Source organism: Mustelus asterias, chromosome 3, assembly GCF_964213995.1.
Source record: "Mustelus asterias chromosome 3, sMusAst1.hap1.1, whole genome shotgun sequence".
In the NCBI taxonomy this organism is placed as follows: domain Eukaryota; kingdom Metazoa; phylum Chordata; class Chondrichthyes; order Carcharhiniformes; family Triakidae; genus Mustelus; species Mustelus asterias.
This window is the reverse complement of record NC_135803.1, coordinates 128,148,587-128,168,872: the sequence shown is the minus strand read 5'-3', so window position 1 is coordinate 128,168,872 and position 20,286 is coordinate 128,148,587. Positions and strand designations below refer to the sequence as shown.

General features: G+C 44.2%; 1 protein-coding gene across 2 annotated transcripts in view; it reads right to left on the bottom strand.

The window, feature by feature from the left end:
• arhgef3 (Rho guanine nucleotide exchange factor (GEF) 3) overlaps positions 1-11,441 on the bottom strand; it is a 305,631-nt gene extending 294,190 nt beyond the window's left edge. The window contains exon 1 of one of the 2 annotated variants that reach the window (XM_078209601.1): positions 11,224-11,441. In XM_078209601.1, the coding sequence (XP_078065727.1) occupies positions 11,224-11,258 (35 nt within the window). In that variant the 5' untranslated portion in view covers positions 11,259-11,441. The remainder of the gene's footprint in view (positions 1-11,223) is intronic. The other variant, XM_078209602.1, reaches the window with a different exon arrangement.
• Between the last annotated feature and the right edge of the window lie 8,845 nt (positions 11,442-20,286).

The window sequence follows — 20,286 nt, the reverse complement described above, 5'->3', positions numbered from 1 at the left end:
AAAAGGAATCACATTGAATGACCTAACTGTTACTATAGCAACAGGTAATAACAGCAAGCTCATATGATCTCAAATGAATAAGTAATGAGAGATAATGATGGAAAATCCTAGTCTGGATTTATGCCTGTGGTGGAGGAAGAGTCTGTTTATTGAACAAATGAAAAGATTGCATTTCGAACACCTTTATGATAACATACTGAAACTAATTGCATTTTCTACTAGAATCCTTCATTACGCAACATGGAAAGCCAACAAGATAAACAACACCCGCTTATTTGAGTGATCAGAACTGACTCATTGATAAACCAGAAATTACTGAATTCCAAGAGCCTTTCAATGATCTTTAAGTGAACCGTGTTCCAAATTCAAAAATGTTGAATTCCTGATTTTGTTTTATAAATCTGGTGAAGCTTCCTCATTTCAGTTTACTGGGAGAACATTGCTTCATTCATTGAAGAACCAATATAATGTGATTAATCATTCAATTGTCCATTTTAAAGCCACAAACGTTTCCCCCCACAGGCTCTTTCTGTAATTCCCGACTGTTTTTTTTACCGGTAGCTGCACCTTTTTTTATTATGTCAGTGCAGTAAACACAATCAGGGTGAAGACAGATGTGGTGTCACTCCACCGAGAATTTGCAGATGCAGTTTGCCTAATTAAATAAACCAGTCATCAGGTAGAAAGTCTCTCCCACCAATTACCTCGGCTCAGTCATCTTTCTGGTCTCCTCCCTCTTCATGGATTCAGTCCCAAATTGTGGCTGTGCCCACCCACACTTTGCTCAAACTGCAATTCACTATCTTAGTGAGCCTTAGGGTATCGGCGCTTACAGATTGTCCTCACGTCGCAAGGAATGCAAAATTAATCTCTCAGAAGAAAATGGGAAAATAGAGCTTGTAGCTCACACCTTCTAGTCATTGCAATGTGATATCCTGACACTCCTGTATCCTGGGAGTTCTTTTGACGCCATTAATTTTAAGCTTATTTATTAGTGTCACAAGTAGGCTTACATTAACACTGTAATGAAGCGACTGTGAAAATCCCCTAGTCACCACCACTCTGGTGCCTGTTCGTGTACACCAAGGGAGAATTTAGCATGGCCAATGCACCTAACCAGCACCTCTTTCAGATTGTGGGAGGAAACCAGAGCACCCGGAGGAAACCACACAGACATGGGGAGAACGTGCAGACTCCGCACAGACAGTGACCCAAGCCGGAATTGAACCCGGGCTCCTGGCGCTGTGAGGCAGCAGTGCTAAACTTTGTCATTTAATAACTTCAGTCCTGCACAACATCACAGGCCTCCGCCTATCCGCTTTCCTATCCCACCCCATTCCTTTGTCTCTTGCTTATAAAGTGTTCAATTTCGAACGTCTCCCGGTTCTGTTAAAAGATCATTGGCCTGATCAACTCCCATCCAACCTGCTCCACCAGCCTGCAAGCGTGACAGACACAAAAGGCCAAATGTGGCAATCTGCAGAGTGTGGCTCAGGAGCTGATATGTACGTGACCTGGCGATGTTAATGCCGACAGAGGTGGAGCACAGCAATGTTTGGTGCTGGGAGTGTTTTCCAAAAACAAAAATGTACCAGATAATTGAGCAGTATCGTATTCAAAATTCACCAGAAATTCACCTGAAATGATGAACTTCTTTTTAAAATGTCGGTTCTCCCCAAACTTCTCAGTCTTGCTACCTTTCCCCGACTTCAATAACTGTCCCTTCAATCATGCAGAGGACCAATCGTCCTAATTCTTTCATTACTGCTGCTTTGCTTTATTATTAATGTATTGTGTAATATTTCAGGACCCTATTCCTTCATGCATTGTACCATGTTTGTGTCTTAAAGAGGAAGGTGCGCATGAATGTGTAGGAGTCCCAAATATCTACGGTATCCAGGGCCTCAAGAATTCCTAATAGAGCTTTGAGTCTTTTACAGGTCTCCATATTGACTCAGATCAATGCAACATATTTGAAACCAGTAGGTCAGAAGAATGAGGGGAGATCTTATAGAAACATATAAGATTATGAAGGGAATAGATAAGGTAGCGGCAGGGAGGTTGTTTGCACTGGCGGTTGAAACTAGAACTAGGGGGCATAGCCTCAAAATAAGGGAGAGCCGATTTAGGACTGAGTTGAGGAGAAACTTCTTCACCCAAAGGGTTGCGAATCAATGAAATTCCCTGCCCAGTGAAGCAATAGAGGCTACCTTGTCGAATGATTTTAAGGCAAACATAGATTTTTGAACAGTAAAGGAATTAAGGGTTATAATGAGTGGGTGGGTAAGTGAAGCTGAGTCCACAAAAAGATCAGCCATGATCTTATTGAATGACGGAACAGGCTCGATGGGCCAAATGGCCTACTCCTGTTCCTAGTTCGAATGTCAATGTCACGTGATTGGAATCTCCAGGAATACATCTAACCGGAGATAGCAACCCTGTTAAGCCTGTATATTGATTGAATTTGGAGGGGAGGAGACAATTAATAGTAATGGAACTCAACCTTATCCATACATGCAGACAGGTACTTTGAGTAGGGATCAGTAAATAGTATCAGATGCATAAACCAAAGCTTATTTTTCTACTTTTCCCCCTGCCTAACCATTTTAGTTAATAAATGCATTTAAGGAAATACTAGATTTAATTCTAGACCTATGCCAAATTAGCTAATATGTAGAACAATGGGATTATATTCAGCATCAGCAGTCCCAGGCTAATATGGTTATCAGTTCAAAGACAATGACTTTCCTGTACAAGGGTTAATGCCTCTATCACTTCTCATTTTTGTGTTTAAAGAAAGTCGAGTCCTAACCGTGGATTGAAATTGCCTTCATTTGTCACCAGCTGTGGCAGCTTCTCTCTTCCATCATCCTTGAACTTGTGTGCATCGATGACTCATACACTCCCCACCCAATAATAAAAGCAGGATAAAACCAAGAGCAGCATTTCCATTGTAAGCAGGCAGCTTGAAACACAGCGAGGAAGCTTTATTTCAGATATTTGCCGCACGATGTTTGCTCAAACCCTCTGGGGAAAATTCTCTGTCAATCTAAGAATAACCTTTCAATCCTTACTTTGTTTTGTTCCATGTCTATTAAAGTTATTGAGCTCTAAAGATTCAAAGAGATTGAAATTGTTTAAATTGGATTGCCATTTTTTAAATCCAGATATTGAGAAAATTTAAAATTCCACTTGTTGGTGTCTTTCATTTGACACAGAATCTTGCTTACAATCAGATCAACACAATGTGGTCGGTGCAGACTCGATGGGCCGAATGGCCTCCTTCTGCACTGTAGGGTTTCTATGTAATAGTGCATCAACCATAATATTGTTACAGACAAATTTTAGGTGTTTCCTTCTATTTACCAGTGATCAATATATTTGTGCGTGGATGAGTACATTTTCTTATCCATGGAGTGATTTACTCAATTTTAATAATGCAGAAGCAAGCTTTTGTGTATTTAAAAATGACAAAAGATAATTTTCTTTCTCACACACTTGACCCCGGAGATTAATGAAAGTGTGATATCTCGCTCACTCAACTCAAACAAACTATTACACAAACACAATTAGATACAGATGAAGGTAAAACTTTTATCATAAAAATGGAATTTAACTCAAGTCTTGATTTCATCACGGGCCTGATGTTTCTTAGTTGAGTTGATCTATCGCTTGGAGCGAAGGTGCTGAACAATTAAAAGATTTCTTAGTAGCTGCAAGAGTTTCTGATGATCGATTTGGATGTAGATTTCTCAGGTGAATTTAAAGGTGGAACTTCCCGTCAGCATTCTGCAGGGACGGTTCTCCCCGGGACACCCTGGCCCACTCCTCCATCACACCCAACACTTCACTCATACCCACGGCACCTTCCCATGCAATCGTAGAACACACAACACCTGCCCCTTTACCTCCTCCCTGCTCACCATCCCAGGGCCTAAACGCTCCTTTCAGGCGAAACAGCGCTTCACATGCACCTCCTTCAATCTGGTCTATTGTATTAGCTGCTCCCAATGCAGACTACTCTACATCGGGGAGACCAAACACAGACCAGGTGACCGCTTTGCAGAACACCTTTGGTCCATCTGCAAGCAGGACCCAGACCTTCCTGTCGCTTCAACACACCACCCTGCTCTCCTGTTCCCATGTCCGTCCTTGGCCTTTTGCAACATTCTAATGTGAAGTTGCTGGCGTTGGACTGGGGTAGGCACAGTAAGCAGTCTCACAACACCAGGTTAAAGTCCAACAGGTTTATTTGGTAGCACGAGCTTTCGGAGCGTTGCCCACTCACCTGATTAAGTGAGACTGCTTACTGTGCAATGTTCTAGCGAACCCCAATACAAACTGGAGGACCAGCATCTCATCTTCCAATTGGGCACTTTGCAGCCTTCCGGACTGAACATTGAGTTCAACGACTTCAGAGCATGAACTCTCTCCTCCATTTTCACCCCATTTCCATTTATTTTATTTCATTCTATTCATCACCCTTCTTTCTCACCTCCATTTTTCCACTTTCCAATCTAGCTCCCCCCCACTACCCCAGCCTCCTTCAGGGCAACTGCCACATTCCTCAGACAGTCCCTTAACCGTTTGGACCTCTGACCTGCCATTCACACATTTTGATCATTTACTGGACACTTTTAGCACCTTTCTCAGCCTTATTCATTCTCATTTGTCCACTTTACAGCACCCCCCCGCCTCCCCCCGCCGCCCTCATTGTATAAATCTCTTCCGATTTTCTCTGCTCTTAGCTCTGACGAAGACTCATCCAGACGCGAAACGTTGGCTCTATTCTCTCTCCACAAATGCCATCAGACTTGCTGAGATTTTCCAGTAGTTTCTGTTTTTGTTGCGGTAGATGAGAAAAGATCCTTCTTTCTCTTCCAAGATATGGCAGGTCGTGGCAGGGGCGGCACGGTAGCACAGTGGTTAGCACTGCTGCTTCACAGCTCCAGGGTCCTGGGTTCGATTCCCGGCTCGGGTCACTGTCTGTGTGGAGTTTGCACATTCTCCTCGTGTCTGCGTGGGTTTCCTCCGGGTGCTCCGGTTTCCTCCCACAGTCCAAAGATGTGCGGGTTAGGTTGATTGGCCAGGTTAAAAATTGCCCCTTAGAATCCTGGGATGCGTAGGTTAGAGGGATTAGCGGGTAAAATATGTGGGGGTAGGGCCTGGGTGGGATTGTGGTCAGTGCAGACTCGATGGGCCGAATGGCCTCCTTCTGCACTGTAGGGTGCCTATGTCTAGGGTGTCTATGTCTATGTTACTTGGCTGTTTAGCCTAATCTAGTGGTCTGATGGTTTTTTGCAGGATTCTCTCTCTGATGGAATTCTTTTGAAAGCCTGGAATTTCGTTTGAATGTCTGAGGCATCTTTTAGCAGAGAGTAAAGATAGCCACTACAACATGTGACCTCACATGAAGTGTCAAGTCATGGTCCAAATAAGGTATTTTGATGATTCCATCAAGAGTCTGGATTCTTCTCCTACCTGTGGTTTGAGTCAGCCAAAATGATGTGTGTTCAAAAAGGCAAATCTGCATTTTTACAATGAAGGTGTCGAGGGGCCTCGCTGATCTCCTGACCTAATCAATATGGAGTCACAATTAAAGGTATATTTGTTCTCTCGAGATGAGAGACAATTCAATCCACAAAAACATCTGATAGTCCACGGAATCCATCTTGACATTCAGTCTTTTTAAAATGTAGGTCGATAAAAACTATGGGGCGCGTGATTCTCCAAGCAACGCAGTAGGCCAGGAGACTCAAGCAAGGGTCGTTTCATAGGCTTCCCGCTGGGCACCACACCCTCAATGCGTCTCCGGCAGCTGGATTTCCAGTGCCAACAGCTCGGTCCTTGATTCAATCTTCAGGAACATACAGGTTCCACCAGTGTCAGCTGGCTTGGTTATTAATACAAGGGTTTACTTTAGAGCCAACAGGTTATGGGTTCAAGCCCTGGTGATTTTTGCAAATGCAAATAAAACATTAAACTTAAATCTTTTCATGTCAACGTAAAAGGATCCTGTGGCACTATTTGAAGATCAACTCACGAGAGGTTTCATAAATTACGTAGCTACACGTAAACTTGTCAAAGTCCTTTAAAATAAAGGAAGGTGGCACAGTGGTTAGCACTGCTGCTTCACAGCTCCAGGGACCTGGGTTTGAATCCTGGCTCGGGTCGCTGTCTGTGTGGAGTTTGCACATTCTCTCTGTGCCTGAGTGGGTTTCCTCCGGGTGCTCCGGTTTCCTCCCACAGCCCAAAGATGTGCGGGCTAGGTTGATAGGCCATTCTAAAATTGCCCTTAGTGTCCCGGGATGCATAAGTTAAAGGGGTTAGTGGGTAAATATGTAGGGATATGTGGATAGGGCCTGGTTGGGATTGTGGTTGGTGCAGACTCGATGGGCCAAATGGCCTCTTTCTGCACTGTAGGATTCTATGATTTACTTTTAGGAGTTCTTTATGAAAGTTTCCACCTGAAATTGCAGAGTTGAGGGAACATAATCCAAAGGAATTTACTGCTATACTCTAGCCTGGTGGCAGATACCAGCAAACTATACAAAAATGAGTCAGTGTTTATACTGGACCTTGAGGGATGGTTTTGAAAGTCATTACAAATCTCATGAAGCAAAAAGAAAATCAAGTTTTACCAACGTGAGAACTATGGTTCAATTTCCCTGTGTAAACCTCGGAATAAAACCAGGGAAAATGATTTTTTTTTTGGAGGGGCCGGAGTGCGTGTCGGTAGACTGGGAAATCAGGAATTATAACTGTGTACTAATGTTTATAATATTGTACAAGGAAAAAGTGAAATCCATTAAACATTCCAAATGATTACCTCCTATTCCACACTTCCATCCCCTAAATAATTCTGGCCCCTTATGTTATTTAGAAGGAACTATTTTACAATGCAATGTTGCATTTTAATATTCTATATGTTGGTGGACAAGTATTTCAGAGGCCTGAACTAATAATTAAGCGAGTTCCAATCCTAACATGGCAGTTTGAAAATTTAAACTCAGTTTAAAAAACCGATATCAGTAAAAGTAAGCAAGCTAAATCCAGAGGTACAAACCCAGCGCTCATTCCAATCCAAAGCTCAACCTCTGAAAGCCATAACCAGTCGAGTGCCACATTTTCCCACTTCCAAAAATGTTATTGCTTTTATAGCTACCACTTTCCATTGTTGCTGAGACCCTAAGCAGCCTTAAGGGGAAGCAGAGGCGTAGTGATATTGTCACTGAACTAGTAATCCAGAGACCCAGGGTATTGCTCTGGGGACCCGGGCTCAAATCCCACCATGGCAGATGGTGAAATTTGAATTCAATAAAAATATGGAATTAAAAACCTAATGATGACCATGAAACCATTGTCGATTGTCGTAAAAACCCATCTGGTTCACTAATGTCCTTTAGGGAAGATTTCCTTCCCTAAGATCATCCTTACCTGGTCTGGCCTACACGTGACACCAGATCCACAGCAATGTGGCTGACTGTCTCAAGCCCTCAGGGATGGGCAATAAATGCTGGCTCACCCAGCGACGTCCACATCCCACGAACGAATATTATAAAAATCATTCCAGCCGGCCTCTCTACCATTTCAGCTACTTGAGAACTGTGAAGTTTCTGTCTTCCCCTCTACAAAGTCCTGCCCCATTGGCTCTCTGTGCCCAGTGGAATTACTTCAAGATCCATGTACAGTGCAGAGGGCATTTTCCCTCCAACCATATATCCCTGCCCACACTCTTTATCCTGCAGCCATCCAACACAATGCACTGGCATCATTCCATCATCAATCCTTCTTGCTGCCCCCTCCATATCATTAGAAACTTCTACAATGCCTTCCCTTTGCCCATGCCTTCCATCTCTCTTCTTCCCCAACCTAGGTGTAACTTTTTTCTTCTGGCTTTGCATCCGAATTCTTTTCTTGTTAAGGACTCGAAAGGCAATTTCTTTGACACAAGAAGCATCTACGCAAGAGTAAATTGCTGTTGTACAAGAGAAAAGAAGGCATTCATCAGATTGAGCACCAGAAAGATTTTAAACCCAATCTATGCAGGCCAGGATGTAAAATTTTCTGTATGTAAAATACTTGGCAGCTTCATCACTAACTAAAGAGGGTTATTCCAATCATTAAAAATGTGCCTGGAAGAATTTTTAAGAAAAACAAATTCCAGCAATACAAAACTGACAGCCCATGCAAGGGTTTCCCTGCCAATCCTCGGAAATCAGAGTTTACGCCCAGCTATTGTTTGGTAGCAAAGTCTTGGCCAAAAGTTGATTTGTTATACTATTGACTTTTGCCAAGACCAATTTATCAGCTTTGCCTCCAGCCAAGCATATTAGGTGGGGCTGCAATACAGATATTCAGAGTCCCTTACCTAAAGAGACCCAATATTAGAACATTCAAGTAGAACATACCAATTCACGTGATCCATTCATAATTTTGAAAAAAAGCACATACAAAATTATGAGGGGAAGAGATAGAGTGGACAGGATAAAATGGTTTCCCTTGATGGAGAATTCTAGAACCAGGGATCATAGATTCAAGATAAGTGACAGTAGGTGTAGAGGGAACATGAGGAAACATTTTTTTAACTCAGAGGGTATTGGATGTCTAGAAATCACTGCCCAAGTTGGTGGTGGAGGAAGAGACCATATACTCTTTTAAACAGTACCTGGATCTGCACCTTATGTGCTGTAAGCTCCAGGGCTATAGGCCAGGTGCAGGAAGGTGTGATTAGAAAGGGCACCTGGGTGTCCTCGGGCTGGCATCCATGGACAGGATGGGCTGAATGGTTTCCTTCTGTGCTGTAAGCTATTCTATTTCCTTCTATTTTCTGAGGCTTACTTTTTAATCTATAATAATATGGTTTTTGTCTGGTCACATTTCCTGATTGGTTGGTGATTTGATTCGCTGAGTGGAGCCTGGCATACATATCTCGCATACCAAACCCACCGCCCCCACTGCTTCCTGACGCCCCTTACTAGAGAAGGGAAGAAGCAACAGCATGGGGTGGGGGCAGCATAGGGAGGTGGGACAACTGCAAGGGATGAAGAATTGAATGGAGGGAGGGAGCAAGAGAGGAAGGATGAAAGCATGAGACAGAGGCTGGGCAGCCTTGGAGATGTGGAATGTGGGGTAGGGTGGAATGGCAAGGAGGGTTTGGGAGGAGGATAGCATAGGAAGACGGGATGGGATGTGAATGATATGTGAGGGATGAAAGGAATGGGAATGGTACGAGAGGAATAACTTTGAAAAGATAGAATGGGAATTTACTGTTGCAATAAAGATAAAGATAATTTGTTTCCAACTAAAACAGTTATCAATAGCTGAAGAAATACAGGATTTGAGTTATTGCATACTATATTCACCCATTAAGCAGATTCAATTGAATTACATGTCGGTCTACTCAGCAGACAACCACCATATCCAACACTCCCAGTCACTTTCATTCATACATATTAATTCATTCTCATTTTAAGAATGGCACTCCATTTTTAAATGAAAGATCTTTAATATAAATTGACAGGTTACTTCATTCCTCCTGTGCAATTCATTTTGATCATTCAAAGTTGTGAAAATACTTCTGCTCTCTAAGCAGGTCCAACATTCCTTATGGTCAGGTCACCTTGCTTCCCAACACCTGGTACTGGGGTAGCATAACTTGAGGGTTACAACAATTAAAACTAGTGATGTCGGAAGTTTCTACCTTGTTCTTTACCGCAGGGGCAAATCGTGGTAACAGATCGTGATTATAGAATCCCTAAAGTGCAGAAGGAAGTCATTCAGCTGCACTGACAACAATTTCACCCAAGTCCTATCCCCATAACCTCACGTATTTACCCCAACAATCACCCTGTCACTCAGGGGCAATTTAGCATGGCCAATCAACCTAACCTGCACATCTTTGGAGCTTGGGAGTAAACCAGAGCACCCGGAGGAAACCCACACAGACACTGGTAGAATGTGCAAATTCCACACAGTCACCCAAGGTTAGAACTGAACCCAGGTCCCTGGTGCTGAGGCAGCAGTGCTAACCACCGCTCCACTGTGCCTCCCCTTATTATTGTTAATACAATGTTCTATACAGCATTATCATCAAATGTCCCAAGGTACTTCACAGGAGCATTATCCAACAAACCTTGACTCTGAGCTATATAGGAGACATGAAGGTGGATGACCAAAAGTTTGGTCAGAGGGAAGTTTTGAGGAGTGTCTCAAAGGAGAAAAAAGGAAGGTAGAGAGGTTTAGGGTGGGAATTCCAGAGCTTGGGGACATGGCAGCTGAAGATGTGATCACCAATGGTGGGGCGATTAAAATGAGGGATATTCAAGAGGCCAGAACTGGAGAAGAGCAGAGATCTCAGATAACAGTAATAGGGAGGGGCCAGGACTTGAACACGAGGAACAGAATTTTGAAACTGATGGTGCTGCTTAACACGGAGCCAGTGGCAAGGATAAGCTTAAAGAGTGAAAACTTTGAACATATTACAACCTTGATATATTTACTTACACACTCTACCCTCCATTCAAATTACAGTTTATTTCTCTCGGTGAGTGTCACTATTGACTTTCCTTTTTTGAGTTAAGTGAGGCATCAAAACAAACATCTGAAAGCCATCACAGCAAACACTGGGATTACCACAAGGAAAGAAATAGAGAGTGTGTGTGTCCTGTATTTCAGGATGACAGACGGAGTACATGACCTCAGATTGAAAAGGAACATTTGGACAGTTTGCTGAAAGTTCCACTTTGAGATAAGTGCACACTGCCGGAGTCAATTACTTCCGAGCCTGAGTTTCCCAGTTCAAACTTATCTAACAGCGGGTAGATAGCAAATCAGACCATTCTCCCGGCCCGGGTAGAATCAATCAGTAACTGGGAAATACATTGAGATTCAAGAGTCTTCATACCCAATGTTAAAAAGCTGCTGGCAATATGAACCCCAGCTGAAGGCAGTCAGTCCCCAGTCTCTCAGTCAGTCATATGATCCAGACTTGGGAACGCAGCTGAGCACTGCTTTGAAGGGCAATGACAGAAAGACATGGTTATAGGAGCAGCCCGCCCTACACCAGTAACAATCCAACTAGCTGTGTTTAAACAACATGTCACACTCAATCCTAACGGGTGGAACAATGTTGTGCGTTAAAGTTAACTGGCAGGAAGCAGACTCACTCAATTGCATTTTAGTAAATTTAACTGAGACTAAAATGAGTGAAAAAAACAATACCTGGTAACGTCATGTTTGGAGTTTATAGTTTGCATGTGATGTGTTACAGACAGGGATTTCTCAAAGGGCTTTGGAGAAAAGCCAGCAGATTTCAGTAATCCGGAGGGGAATTTCAGCTCTTCCTGCACCTTGGCCGCTCCTTCCTATGCAGCCCTGCAAGAAAACTTCCGACCAAAAAATCAAACTTTTGCGTCCTTCTTCAACTCGAACCGACCGCCGGGCTTGGAGCAGCTTCCCCTCTGCCAAAGCTGGAAGATAGCCTGCGTCTCGGCATTGGCTGAACGCCGTGTCAATTTCCCTCCAGCTCCGCCTATTGCCTCTGATATTGACAGCCCCCTCCCAGGGGAACCTCCATTCAGACCGGCAAAGGCTGAAAACTCATCCAGCCGACAACCCAAAGGGTTGCAACAGAGTAAATAATAGCGACTGAACTCTGTACAATCGCCACTTCCACATCGGCAAATTCATAGTGATAGCATTCAGGGCTGGTGTATGGGGAATATTTTGTGGTTTCTTTTACATCAGTTCAGGTTACAGTACTGGATCATTGAATAGAATCATACTATTTTTTTTATTTTCAAAAATATACTTTATTCATAAAAAAGACTCTCAAATAAACCATTGCAATGCGACATATCCAAAAATTACAAACAGTGCAAAAAAAGGTCATTTTTACAGTCCTATACAATGCTTATTTACACATTACATTCATTACATTTCAAAAATTAAAACTATATACATACATCAGATTTTACTGTGTGCTGTTACTTTTCAGATAAGCACACAGTTACGCAGGCCAAGGGTGTTCTGCAGTTACCGGGCCCTCGGTCTGCCTCAGATGAAAGGCTTTACACGGTGGCCTTTCCCCATTGTGCCTTTGTGGCGGCTGCCCCAAGCTTGAGCGCGTCCCTGAGCACGTAGTCCTGGACCTTGGAATGTGCCAGTCAGCAACACTCGGTCGAGGACAAATCTTTCAACTGGAAGATCAGCAAGTTTCGGGCGGACCAAAGCACGTCCTTCACCGAGTTGATGACCCTCCAGCAGCAGTTGATATTTGTCTCGGTGTGCGTCCCCGGAAACAGCCCGTAGAGCACAGAGTCCTGCGTCACCGAGCTGCTCGGGACGAACCGCGACAAGTACCACTGCATCTCACTCCAGACCTTCTTTGCAAAGGCACATTCCCCAAGGAGGTGTGCGACCGTCTCATCACCCCAGTAGCCGCTTCGAGGGCAGCGTGCGGTGAGGTTGAGCCCTCGGGCGTGCATAAAGGATCTGACAGGGAGTGCCCTTCTCACCACCAGCCAAGCCAGGTCTTGGTGCTTGTTTGTGAGTTCTGGTGATGAGGCATTCTGCCAGATGACATTGACAGTCTGCTCAAGGAACCATCCGACAGGATCCGCCATCTCCTTTTCTCTCAGGGCCTCAAGGACATTACGTGCTGACCACTGCTTGATCGTGATGTGGTCAAAGGTGTGTTTGCGGAAATATTTCTCCATGAAGGACAGGTGCTGCGGTACGGTCCAACTACTTGGAGCGTTTCGCGGCAGTTTGGTCAGACCCATCCTCCGCAACATTTGGGACAGGTAGGACCTCAAAAAGTAGTGGCACTTGCTGTTAGCGTACTGAGGATCTACACACAGCTTGATGCAGCCGCACACAAAGGTGGCCATCAGGATGAGGGCGGCGTTGGGAACGTTTTTCCCTCTGTTCTCTGGAGATTTGTGCATTGCTTCCCTCCGGACACGATCCATCTTTGATCTCCAGATAAATTTGAAGGTGGCCTGGGTCACTGCTGCTGCGCAGGATTTGGGGGATAGGCCAGACCTCCGTCACGTACAACAACACAGACAGTACCTCGCACCGGATGACCAGGTTTTTTCCGGTGATAGAGAGGGAGCGTTGCTCCCACAAGCCCAATTTTTGCCTGGCTTTGGCGATGCGCTCTTCCCAGTTTTTGGCTCATGCCCCTGCCGCTCCAAACCATATCCCCAGCACCTTAAGGTAGTCTGCCCTGACGGTGAAGGGGACAAAGGATCTGTTAGCCCAGTTCCCAAAGAACATGGCCTCGCTCTTACCCCGGTTGACTTTGGCTCCCGAAGCCAGCTCGAACTGCTCACAGACTTGGAGGAGCCTGCAAACAGACAAGGGGTCCAAATCATACTATTCCTACAGTGCAGAAGGAGGCTATTCAGTCCATCGAACCTGCACCGACAACAATCCCACCCAGGTCTTATCCCTGTAACCCCACATATTTATTATGCTAGTCCCCCTGACAGTAAGGGGCAATTTAGCTTAGTCAATCAACGTAACCTAGTTTTAAAGTTAAAGTTTATTTATTAGTCACAAGTAAGGCTTACATTAACACTGCAATGAAGTTACTGTGAAATTCCCCAAGTTGCCACATTCCATCACCTGTTCAGGTCAATCCACCTAACTAGCACGTCTTTCAGACTGCACATCTTTGGACTGTGGGAGGAAACCAGAGCACCCGGAGGGAACCCGCACAGACACGGGGAGAATGTGCAAACTCCACACAGTCATCCAAGGCGGGACTTGAACCCAGGTCCCTGGCGCTGTGAGGCAGCAGTGCTAACCACTGTGCCACCGTGCCGCAAGACACAATAATGCAAATATGAGCAGCACACCTCTCGCAGACATGCTTTATAACTGCAACTATCTTTCAAAAACAATTAAAATAGGGAAGAGTCGTGATGATATCACATCTGGCCCAGTCTTTCTTTTCTAAACTAGATTTTCTCTGCGGATGGTCTTTGGTCAGTTTCATTGCAGCAGGTTCTGAATGTTCTATTTTCTGTTATATTTTGTGAATAAAGATGAAATCAATGGCAGAATCACATCCCTGCATTTATAAACTGCTGTCCATGTTTTGGTCTGGATTCTTTGGATTTTACATTAACATTCATTTACTTACACGTATGCCCTTTGATGTAGTAAAAACCCTTGTGGTAAAAAAAAGGATTGACACAGAGCCAGAGGAGATGAGAGAAAAGTAACGGAGGAGATGTTTGAGGAGGAGTCCCAGAGAAAATCAAAGGGGCAAACTGCTGTGCTGGGAGCTAAAGATGGAACAAGGTGATGGAGGATGGAGGGATTTGTACAGAAGAGTGAAAACTTGAATTCATAGAATTATGGGCCAGGGAACAAATAGGGATTGGCACATGTTGGCTGATAGGTTAAGCTGCACTTAGTCTGAAGTTTTGCCCTCCAATTGGAGGGCAAATCAAAAGGCTAGCAAAGAGGCCTTTCGAAAAACAGAATCGGAAGACAAAAAAAATCAATGTTTCGAGTTTAACTGACAGGTAGACCAAGCGTAGAAAGGATGATATTACAAAGGTAATTCTTGGTAATCAATAGGATATGGGGTTCGTGACTCAGCATGGAACCAAAAATGATCATCTGCTTCAGCCAGAGTTATCAGCCAGGGAGAGATTGCGTCAGCAACAGAGGTGAGAGCTGTTGGAGCTGGAGAAGATGGGCGGCATGGTGGCACAATGATTAACACAGCTTCTTCACAGTGCCAGAGACCGGGCTCCAATTCCGGCTTCGGGTGACTGACTGACTGTGTGGAGTTTGCACGTTCTCCCCATGTCTGCATGAGTTTCCTCCCACAGTCCAAAGATTTTTTTGTGGGATTGAGTTCCAAGCTTATAGAATCATAGAATCCCTACAGTGCAGAAGGAGGCCATTTGACCCATCGAATCTGCACCGACCACAATCCCACCCAGGCCCCATTCCCATAACCCCATGCATTTACCCTGCTAATCCCCCTGACACTAGGGTAAATTTAGCATGGCCAATCAACGTAACCCGCACATCTTTGGAGTGTGGGAGGAAACCGGAGCACCCGGAGGAAACCCACGCAGACACGGGGAGAACGTGCAAACTCCGCACAGACAGTGACCTGAGGCTGGAATTGAACCTAGGTCCCTGGCACTGTGAGGCAGCAGTGCTAACCACTGTGCCACCGTGCCGCCCCATGTATGAGTTAGGTTGATCGGCCATTAGTGTCAGGGGGCATTAGCAGGGTAAATACGTGGGGATAGGACCTGGGTGGGATTGTTGCCAGTGCAGGCTCAATGGGTCAAATGGCCTCCTTCTGCACTGTAAGATTCTATGATTCGATGAAGGTGGCTATGGTTTCCTGATTTTCATCTGGAAGCATTGCTAGCTCACTTGTGACTTGATTTTTGATAATTGTGACAATACAGAGTTAGAATGAATACCTGATGGTAGCTGGATAGAGCTAGATGCTATCAGCATGTATAGAAACAGACCCCATGTCTATGGACGATGCCATTGAACAATTGTCAATGAGGAGAAGAAAGCAAAGGGAGGTGACTGGAATATGCCAGAGTTACTGTCTGTATGTTGTAGTATTTTTTACATAATATTTTTAGTGAGAAATTGAAAAGTTACCCAGGCAGCTGAAAATGAACAAAATTGTCTTTAATTTAGTCAAATAGCGCCTGATCGGCTTAGGAAAAGGAGAGCCAATTCCAACTAAAATATTCCGACTACGAGAGATGAGAACCATGACACAGTCACATAGTAAATTGATGAAAAGAAATTCTACAGAGGAAAGAGGGCAAAGCAAGCTAAACACAATGGTGGAACTGTCTGGAAGACCCTATGTTCTTCTATCAGAGGCATCAGATTTAAGCTGTTCAGCTTTGTCCTCAATTTTCAACATGATGGTTGCTTCCATTCCAGATTATAAACATACCCAGTGATCAAGGTTCACATTGGGTGGAATTTGGTATAATGACCAGGGCCATTGGAAGTACATAAAGTAGCCTGAACAAAATATTAACTTCATGAGAGGTTAGCACTGCTGCCTCACAGCACCAGGGACCCGGGTTCAATTCCGGCCTCAGGTGACTGCCAGTGTGGAGTTCGCACATTCTCCTCGTGTCCTCGTGGGTTTCCTCCAGGTGCTCCGGTTTCCTCCCACATTCCAAAGATGTGCGGGTTAGGTTGATTGGCCATGCTAAATTGTCCCTTAAGTATCAGGGGGAGTAGCAGGGTAAATACGTGGGGTTACGGGGATAGGGCCCAGGTGGGATTGTATTTGGTGCAGGTTTGATGAGCCGAATGGCCTCTATCTGCACTGTATAGATTCTTCAGGCAGGATTTTCCAGCCGCGCTCGCCCCAAGACTGGAAAATCCTGCCCGAGGTCAACGGAACTTTGCAATGGTCTGCCCCCCCGCCCCTATGATTCCCATGCCACTCAGCACCAGGCAATGTCCAGCTGCAACAAGAAAGAGTTTAAACCATCTCAGCCTCACATTCAACAGCATTACCATCATTATATTTCCCATCTTCCAACATTCTGGGGATATCCGTTGATCAGAAATGTAACTGGACCAGCCACATGAATGCTGTGGTTAAAAGAGCAGGTCAGAGGGTTGGTACTTTGCAGTACTCATGCATTGATTTTCGAGAAACCTTTTCACCATCTACAATGCATAACTTAGGAATGTGATGGAATACCCTCCACTTTCTGTGATGAGTGTAGCTCCAACAACATTCAAGAAACTCAACACCATCCAGGCACCCCATTCGCCACCTTAAACATTCACTCCCTCCCCACCTTCAGTGAACTGTGGAATCTACAAGATGCACTCCTGTAACTCGCCAAGGCTTCTTTGGCAGCACCTCCCAAACCCATAACCTCTACCATCTAGAACAGTGTTGCTCAATAAGATTTCAATCCTTGACAAACTTGTGTTAATCAAGGCACCATATTCAGCACATGATATAAAATATTTGTAATATTAATAAAACAAATGCAATTTTTTTTTGAAAATGCGTTTGAGGTTTTAAGCCATCAGCAATCAATGCAGAAAGATTTAGACAGTTTAGGAGAGTGGTCCAAGAAGTGGCTGATGAAATTCAACGTGGGCAAGTGCGAGGTCGTACACTTTGGAAAAAAGAATAGAGGCATGGACTATTTTCTAAACGGTGACAAAATTCATAATGCTAAAGTGCAAAGGGACTTGGGAGTCCTAGTCCAGGATTCTCTAAAGGTAAACTTGCAGGTTGAGTCCGTAATTAGGAAAGCAAATGTAATGTTGTCATTTATCTCAAGAGGCTTGGAATACAAAAGCAGGGATGTACTTCTGAGGCTTTATAAAGCACTGGTTAGGCCCCATTTGGAGTACTGTGAGCAATTTTGGGCCCCACACCTCAGGAAGGACATACTGGCACTGGAGCGGGTCCAGCGGAGATTCACACGGATGATCCCAGGAATGGTAGGCCTGACATACGATGAACGTCTGAGGATCGTGGGATTATATTCATTGGAGTTTAGGAGGTTGAGGGGAGATCTGATAGAAACTTACAAGATAATGAACGGCTTAGATAGGATGGACGTAGGGAAGTTGTTTCCATTAACAGGGGAGACTAGGACGCGGGGGCACAGCCTTAGAATAAAAGGGAGTCACTTTAGAACAGAGATGAGGAGAAATTTCTTCAGCCAGAGAGTGGTGGGTCTGTGGAATTCATTGCCACAGAGGGCTGTGGAGGCCGAGACGTTGAGCGTCTTCAAGACAGAAATTGATAAATTCTTGATTTCTCGAGGAATTAAGGGCTATGGGGAGAGAGCGGGTAAATGGAGTTGAAATCAACCATGATTGAATGGTGGAGTGGACTCGATGGGCCGAATGGCCTTACTTCCGCTCCTATGTCTTATGGTCTTATGGTCTTAAGACCAATACGCTCTCTGCCAGAGCCAGGAGAGCGGCTTGAGAAGGGTTTTGCAATCTAACTGTCCTGCAAATCAAGTCAGCTGAATACACCTCAAAGGGTGGTGACAATGATTAGCAAACAAAAACATGGGGGCAATGCTCTCTGGTACATTTGTCCTGACAACCTTTCAGCCGATCAGAGCAGACTTGTCAACCAATCAGCATACATTTTCTCATGCAGTATAAATTGTTGTTCCCTTCTAAATTCTTGCACTGTCCTTACAAGTGCTAGATGAAAAGCTTTGGCAGCATGTCTCTTTTTTCAACGACACTCAAGCTCTGTATCATCAAGAGACTACTCTTGACTTACTTACACTCTGTCACCAGCTATTTTCAAACACAGCATCCAAACATTTAATAATCCTTTGCCTCATAGCCAACCTACTGTAATCTCTCTTTTTATGCCAATTGTGCCCTATTTCTTTCAATTGCTTATTTTAATTCTCTTATGGTGAACCCTGAACACGTTTGAATGTTGCTGCACCACTCCAGCTTGCAACAATTGCACATTTGAACTCTCTTTGGCAGCCATGCAGCACTGCCCATTGTTCCTGCACATCAACTGTTTTGTGAAAACCATTAACTACCAGCTAAGCAAAACCAAGTCTTTCAGTTAACATCCCCTGTGTCACTAGATTCCCCAAGAAAATTTCAAGGAACAATTGGACTTGCTTATGAATGCCAGCCCTGCTTTCACAGCACTTCCCTGAGAGGTTCCACAGATCTAAATATATCATCAATTAGAGGCACCAAGAGAGAACAGGAACAGAAGAGGTAACAAACAACAGATCATTTATCTTGTTTCATTGAACAAATGGCCCTTTGGCTACAAGATCACTAGAAACCCAACAATTCAATTATATTCTAATAAACATAGTCATGGTCAGACGATTATGTTGCCCCTGTCCAACAGCATTTTGGTTGATTCTTCCTTGATCAATTAGGGACAAATGATATACAACGATCTAGCAAATGAAACCCATACTCATACCTACCACTGCAACCTTAACACTCTAAACACAAAAGAATCAATTCACCGTTTATGTGGCTGATTCATCACATGTGGTGAGTGGCAAGCAGATTGGACAACATTGATTTCTAGATGGACAAGGACTGTAACTGCATGGAAACACCACCACCTCCAAGTTTACTACCAAGTCACACAATGATATTCCTGATGATATTCCTTCATTGCCACTGGGTCAAAATCCTGGAACTCCCTACTCAACAGCCCTGTGGGAGTACCTTCACCACATGGTGAATTTTTTAAAAAAAAATTAAAATCCGTGAACTGGTTTCACTAAAGGAAAAGGGACCATGAATTCCAGAGGTTCCTTCACTGTCACTGGGTCAAAGTCCTGGAACGTCCTCCTCAGGAGTAGCACATTGGCATTGCGGTGGCACGGTGGTTAGCACTGCTGCTTCACAGTGTCAGGGACCCTGCTTTGATTCCCAGCTTGGATCACTCTCTGTGAGGAGTCTGCACATTTTCCCCGTCTCTGTGTGGGTTTCCTCCGGTTTCCTCCCACAGTCCAAAGAAACGTGCTGGTTAGGTGCATTGGCCATGCTAAATTCTCCCTCAGTGTACCTGAACAGGTGCTGGAGCGTAGCGACTAGGGGATTTTCACAGTAACTTCATAAGTAAGTTGTGGATGTACCTATACAAATGTGGATTGCAGCAATTTAAGAAGGCATATCACCACAACCTTCTCAAGGACAATTAGCAACGGGCAATAAATGCTGGCCTAGCCAGTGATGCCTTCATCCCAAGAATGAATTTTTAAAAAATCTGTGGAGCAAGAAAGAAAGCTAACATTTCAAGTCCAATATGACTCTCATTCGGAACTGAAGAGAGGTAGGGATGTGATGGGTTTCATGCTGTTGAAAATGAGGACATGGCTGGTGGAACCAAAGGGAAGGTCAGGGATAGGTTAGAAGGTAGGGGAGAATAAATCACAAAGATATCATGGAACAAAAGGCAAAGGGACTGATAATGATAGTATTCAAGACACAAAGTATTGGTCCAGATTAGGTGTTAATAGCAGAATAAAGATCGGCAATGTATAAAAACAAAAACATGAGAACAAGATACAGGGGAGCAAAATTTAAAACGGAGGAGAGTTCATGGTCTGAAGTTGTCAAACTCAATGTTGAGGCTACAAGTTAGTAAAGTGCCTAATCGGAAGATGAGGTGCTATTCGTCCAGCTTGTGCTGGGCTTCACCGGAACATTGTAGCAAGCTGAGGACAGGACTGTGAGAAAGAGAGCAAGGTGGTGAATTGAATGGGCAAGTGA